The sequence below is a fragment of the Temnothorax curvispinosus genome, unplaced genomic scaffold, assembly GCF_003070985.1.
Source record: "Temnothorax curvispinosus isolate PA1 unplaced genomic scaffold, ASM307098v1 QBEX01009943.1, whole genome shotgun sequence".
Lineage (NCBI taxonomy): Eukaryota > Metazoa > Arthropoda > Insecta > Hymenoptera > Formicidae > Temnothorax > Temnothorax curvispinosus.
The window spans coordinates 1-4,647 of record NW_020219723.1 but is presented as its reverse complement, the minus strand read 5'-3'; the positions used below and the strand labels follow the sequence as shown (position 1 = coordinate 4,647).

At 33.3% G+C, this 4,647-nt stretch overlaps 2 protein-coding genes across 2 annotated transcripts; both read left to right on the top strand.

Annotated features, from left to right (window-relative positions):
- The first annotated feature begins 318 nt into the window (after positions 1-318).
- Positions 319-2,165, top strand: LOC112459574. Its single transcript, XM_025023755.1, has 6 exons — positions 319-489; positions 565-733; positions 861-1,054; positions 1,390-1,558; positions 1,622-1,752; positions 1,839-2,165. The coding sequence occupies exons 1-6, from the start codon at positions 403-405 to the stop codon at positions 2,163-2,165; spliced, it is 1,077 nt and encodes a 358-aa protein (XP_024879523.1). The 5' UTR covers positions 319-402.
- A 468-nt stretch (positions 2,166-2,633) lies between these two features.
- Positions 2,634-4,627, top strand: LOC112459573 (the record flags this gene model as incomplete). Its single annotated transcript, XM_025023753.1, has 1 exon — positions 2,634-4,627. A coding segment is annotated over exon 1 (1,984 nt), but the record flags the coding sequence as incomplete, so codon positions are not given.
- Between the last annotated feature and the right edge of the window lie 20 nt (positions 4,628-4,647).

The window sequence follows — 4,647 nt, the reverse complement described above, 5'->3', positions numbered from 1 at the left end:
CACACACACACACACACACACACACACACACACACACACACACACACACACACACACACGCATATATGTGTATGTGTATATATTACATGTATATATTATTATGATAATTAAAAAAAAAGCCCGATTAAAAATTGCGATCATTGAACGTAAAATTTTATAATGGGCTCCATTATTCTCTTCTATAAAATTTTTATACATTTATTAATTAAAGTTAGTTATTCGATATTTGCTTTATTCAGTATTGCATTTGTTCTAATTTATTTATATAAATTTTAATAGGAATTAGAAAGTTTCTTAACAACGTGTAATGATGGACAAATTGTGCTGAGTACTTTCGAAAAAAATGGTAAACTCAATGAAGCCGTGCGTCGGAAATTAACTACTATAATCGTTCAACATTTGATGGTCGTTTATGGAAATGACTTAAAAAATTCGCATTTTAACAACGTGGCGAAATTAATTGCCGAAGTGTTTCCAACAAAATGTTCAGTGCGTACGATTTTTATATCTGTTACAAATTCTTAAGTTTCATTAACTCAAAAACTAAAAAGTGTGTTGATTTAGGACGCATACTACATAGAACCATATACGGAGGGTGTTAAACAAAAGGTGTCAAAAGGAAAATTACCTTACAGGTATAGAAACCTTAAGACTTCCATGAAGGAGAGAGGTGTAATGACTTCAAAATCTTCTTCAAATCAGGTTTCCTCTAACGATATAACGATTAAAAATTGTAAGTAGTTTACATCACATATGAATCATACTAAAGTACATGCCTTTTACTTACATTTATACTCCGTCCGTATGTTAAACAATTGGGAATAGTTGTATATCATTTCTTCAATATTAATTTATTGTAGTACTGTCCGAGCAACAGCTCCTTGAATCGCAAGTGTGGCTTAAAAGCTATACAGAACCATGGACAGAAGTATTGGAACGCTGGACGAAAACAGCACCAAATCGGATTGCCCAGTTTACCAAGCGCAAAGATCTCTCAATAATTAATATTCTGACGGAATGGCCATTATTCAAACATCCAGTAGGATACTCTTTGGTATGATATTCTCCAAATATATTTTGCACATTTTATTGACATAAGATGGATAGAATTTACAAAAAAAATTGAAAAATTGAATGAGGTGAAGCGAGAGAAATAATTATGGCGAATTAAAGTAAATTTTCAGTAAATCTAAAGTTGTTGAGATAAAACGCATTCTACTGAAATAAAACATATAAATAAGGTTTGGAATTTACTACATTTAACTTGGACAAATAAACTGTATTGCATTCGACTAAATGGATAATTAAATTTTGAAATATTTGTATGATTTGTAAAATGTTGTCATTGTGTTGTAAAATTGCGTTCTTCAAATGATCCTTTCTTTACAGATTTCGATTGATTTCACTGTTCTGTTTCCGGAGAAAGGACTCAATCTTCTGAACAGCTGGCCTAGCTGCAGAGATAAGCTCATTGATATTATAAGAGAGCGTTCAAATAAAGACAAGCACTCGATTGCACACCAGATTCTGAATACCCTTCCTTCAGTGATATCAGAAGGTAATTAATACATTGTGTACAATAATATTTTTTTACATAAATTACGTAATGGCTTATGTACAGATGGCAAAGACATTATTGCAATGTACTTGTTACCAATATTGCTACCGCCAGCGATAATCCGAGAAAAGGATAAAGGATCGTGGAAACCAACAATAGCAGAAGCTCAAGAAACGTTTGTTCTATACGTCAAAGTAAGTAACATTATCAATTAATAAACAATTGTTTATTTTAATAATATCAGATAGATTCTAATATTATCAATTTCTTGCCTTTTAAGGATTCCGTAAGCAAGCAAATCTTTCTGGAACAGAGGAAAAAGAAATATGAAAAACTCATGCGACCGATTCAACCGTGTGTGATCATAGTAGGAGAAACATTACAGACGGCGAAGGATTTCTACGTACGATTCGAGAACGTAGAGTACAAACTGAGTAGCGTATTAGGAGCAGTAGATACGTGTTTCAAAGTCATACACGTTATGAACCTAGTATATCCACCCGAAGCGTATAATACATGGATGTTTATTCAGAGGTATTTTTACAAAATATATTTACAAAAGGAAAAAGTGCCAACGTGTGTTACAAGTCTTATCAGCGAGCTTTAATGCGACACTACAAGTGTATACGCAATTTTGAAGACTATATTTTTTATCAAGGGCGTGGATATACATTAAATGCCAGTACAAAGTCTTAAGATTATATAACTTTATCGACGATAAAGGCTCGTGTTAACCTGTTAAGAATAAGTACATTAGAATATAATTTTCAAGAAAATAAATAGCTCTTATAAACTTGTTTAGTTTAAAACAACACTCGAACATTATTAATTTGAGGGACTTTCTAGTATGTATATAAATATATTATACGTTTTTAAGCATTTTTATTTTATGTTTTTGTGCTTCGACGTAGTAGTTGAGACCGTGAATAACCTTTTTCCAATATTTTTTTACGCAGAGTTCACTGTTGAATGAGAATCTCATGACTTTTTCTAATAATATTTTACATATTTTGTGAGATAAAACTAAAAAAATTTTTTAAACAATAAACAGGTTGCGAATTATCGTATAAAGCAATATTTAAAAAATGTACTTTTGCGCATTTAAAGACCATTACAATTATTGCCAAGATGGCTTTAATAACCCAGAAGCACTATTTTTACACACTCAGATTTATCACATCAACTTGACAAATTACACTTGTGGCCAGGTTGGTTGCGAGAGAACGTTTCAACGATTAGACTCCTTTAAACGTCATATAAGGAACATTCATTCTCATCAGCCGCAGAATCCTTTACCTAACATTTGTGCAGAATTATTAAATGTAGAGCAGCCTTTAATGGATGTAGACTTAGTTGAAGACGTTGACTTACTTGAAGAAGACCCCTTACCACCACAACATGAACCGATTAACGATTTACCGCATATTGGCAATCAATTAAAAAGAATAACGTACAAATATTTGTCAAAATTGCATGTTGACAAAAGTCTGTCCCGTACAGCTATTCAAAGGATTATCGAAAGTACCTCCGAGTTACTATCTACTGTTGGAACCATGTTAGAAAATGATGTAACTGCAACTGTTGATACTCAGGATAATCTTCGAGATATTGTCTCTTTCTTAAAGAGTCCATTTTCTAAAAATGCAACAGAATATAAGAGGATACAATTGATGGAAAAAACAGGATTTTATGTAGCTCCTAGAAAAATATTCATTCGCCAAAGAATCGATGACATAGTTGTCGACGGTACAATTGTGAGAGTGCCGGTTGAAGTCACCATAACGTTTGTGCCTTTACGGATACTATTCAAAACTATTTTTAGTTCACCGAGAATTTTTCAAATTGCAAATACATATATGCATCAGCAGAATCATCCTGATATAATTGACGATACAATTCACACCTCTTCTTGGAAAACTAAACAGCGTCAATTCTTTTCAGATGATAAATTCGTAATTCCTTTATATATGTACTATGATGAATTCGAATGTAATAATCCAACCGGTTCTCATACTGGAATTCACAAAATAAGTGCGGTTTATGTAAGTCTTCGATGTTTTCCATTAGAATTCCAATCTCAATTGAATAGCATTTTTGTAGCACTGCTTGCTCATTACCAAGATGTTGCATCCGAAGGAAACGAAATTTTTCGCGTCATAGTTCAGGAACTAATATTTCTCGAATCTGAAGGAATCTCTGTTGATCGAGGCAATGGAGTATCGCAAAAGATTTATTTTTCATTGGCCATGATACTCGGTGATAATGCTGGTTTAAATTCTATTCTTGGTTATTCAAGTTGTTCGAGTAATTTTTTCTGTCGTATCTGCAAGGGGCATAAGCGCGACTTATTGACATGTAATGAAGAAAATGAACATTTGCTACGCACCTTAGAAAATTATAATGACGATCTTATAACTGACGATTACAGATTGACCGGGATAAAAGAAAACTCAATTTTTAACGAAATTCCGTCATTTCACGTCGTTAACAATAATGCTGTCGATATAATGCACGACTTACTCGAAGGAGTGTGTAAATATGACATGATTCTTATAATAAACTATTACACGACAGTTCGCATGATATCTTTACATACCATAAATTCTTGTATTCAGTCTTTTAATTATGGATACATCGAATCCGGTAATAAGCCGCCAGTAATAACTCAAGATGCATTAAGAAAGAAAAATATTAACATTAAAGCCGCGGAAATGATGTGCCTTGTGCGAAATTTTGGACTCATGATTGGGCATCTTATCCCGGAAGGCGATAACGTATGGTCACTGTATACTACTTTGTGCAACATAATGGATATTGTTCTCGCGCCATCTTATCAAGTTGGTACGCACAATTTATTAAAAGTTCTCATAAAGGAACATCATGAACTATACGTCGACATTTGTAGGCTAGTTCCGTGCTATCAGGCTGAATATAACCTTACACCGAAATTTCATTTTATGGTGCACTATTGGCGCATTATCCATAACTATGGTCCTCTACGTAACTTCTGGTGCATGAGATTTGAAGGAAAACACAAAACAGGGTTACAAGTGGCTCGAAACTCCGCGAGTCGAATAAATTTGACTCAA

Coding starts and splice junctions, on each gene's coding strand:
- LOC112459574 (XM_025023755.1), top strand. CDS start 403: ATGGTCGTTTATGGAAATGACTTAAAAAATTCGCATTTTAACAACGTG. Junction 1,055..1,389: donor ATCCAGTAGGATACTCTTTG/GTATGATATTCT, acceptor CTTTCTTTACAG/ATTTCGATTGATTTCACTGT. Junction 1,559..1,621: donor TCCTTCAGTGATATCAGAAG/GTAATTAATACA, acceptor GCTTATGTACAG/ATGGCAAAGACATTATTGCA.